Source organism: Orycteropus afer, unplaced genomic scaffold (assembly GCF_000298275.1).
Source record: "Orycteropus afer afer isolate SDZICR_OR568_19922 unplaced genomic scaffold, OryAfe1.0 scaffold00246, whole genome shotgun sequence".
In the NCBI taxonomy this organism is placed as follows: domain Eukaryota; kingdom Metazoa; phylum Chordata; class Mammalia; order Tubulidentata; family Orycteropodidae; genus Orycteropus; species Orycteropus afer.
The window spans coordinates 4,132,217-4,133,554 of record NW_006921833.1 but is presented as its reverse complement, the minus strand read 5'-3'; the positions used below and the strand labels follow the sequence as shown (position 1 = coordinate 4,133,554).

At 37.1% G+C, this 1,338-nt stretch overlaps 1 protein-coding gene across 1 annotated transcript in view; it reads left to right on the top strand.

The window, feature by feature from the left end:
- The window catches only part of TEC (tec protein tyrosine kinase), a 160,295-nt gene that overhangs the window by 132,132 nt on the left and 26,825 nt on the right, over nt 1-1,338 (top strand). Inside the window, exon 7 of the mRNA XM_007949449.1 lies at nt 336-401. Coding sequence (XP_007947640.1) covers nt 336-401 — 66 coding nt within the window. The remainder of the gene's footprint in view (nt 1-335; nt 402-1,338) is intronic.

Below are 1,338 nucleotides of genomic sequence, written 5' to 3'. Positions count from 1 at the left end.
ATGTAAGAGCACGGGGTCTTTTGCTCAAGCCACTGATTTGGTGAGAGCAAGGACCCTAACTTAAGTTAGCTAATAAACTTTCCTATTGCTTTTGCATTGTTGTGTGTTGGCAAATTCCTCACGCCGAACAACTCCTACATAACCTGGGCACAACAGTACTTTGTAAACTGCCAAATGCTATATTTATATAGAATTATTGAGAGTCAGCTCATGTTGTGTATATAAGTTTGACGAAAGAATGTGTTTTGATTATCTCAAGAAGACAATGGCTTTGTTACTTTTTACAAAATCTCAGTAATTTCAGACTTTATCTAAAGTGTTTTTCTTATTTCTAGGAGTGAAGGTTATATCCCAAGTAACTATGTAACAGAAAAGAAATCAAACAACTTAGATCAATATGAGTAAGTAAATGCTATCTTGTGACTGTGGAAAGCCAGACAATGTTTTCATTTTCCTAATTACGTAAGGCATTTTGAAGATCAATGGATATTTTCCATTGATCCTTAAAACATGTTGCCAACATATCCTTGACTGGCTACCTACTGTGGTAAAAGACTTTGTGAGAATTAGTGTCTTTGAGACACTTTACGTGAAGATGCTAAGTGTCAATGGAATTATGCAAGTAGATGTGATTGAATTGATTGCACGGAAGACTCCAACATTCACAGCTTACTTGACTTTTGAGATAAGATCATTTGGTCATTCACTAGGGGATCCTGGTGGTGTATTGGTTAAGTGTTTGGCTGCTAACTGAAAGGTCAGCAGTTCAAATCCACTCGTGGTTCCACAGAAGTAGTAACAGGCTGCTTTGGTAAAGATTCATAGCCTTGGAAACCATATAGAGCAGTTCTACTCTGTCCCACAGGGTAGCTATGAATCAGAATCCACTTGATGGCAATGGGTTCATTCACTCAAGAAACAGGAGTACAGTTTCGCAGAGTAGCCTTTAAAAAACGTTTCATTGTTTTTTTTTTCTGACTATAATAGGAATATGTGATTATTATTTTTTAAAAAAATACTTAATATGTAGAAAAATAGAAATAAGAAAAAATAACTTATTAGTCAACCACAGATGACCACTATCAACGTTATTGTGTTTCCTTTCAATCTTTTTACTATTGTTTTAAAGAAGTGGTCATGCTATATATATATATACATATGTTGTTGTTGTTATGTGCCATCGAGTCGGACCTGACTCATAGCGACCCCTCCTTGGGTTTCCGAGGCAATATCACTACGGAAGTAGATTGCCCCATCTTACTTCCGAGGAGTGGTTGGTGGGTTTGAACCACCAGCCTTCTGGCCTTCTGGTTAGCGGTCAAGTGTCTCAGCCACTAT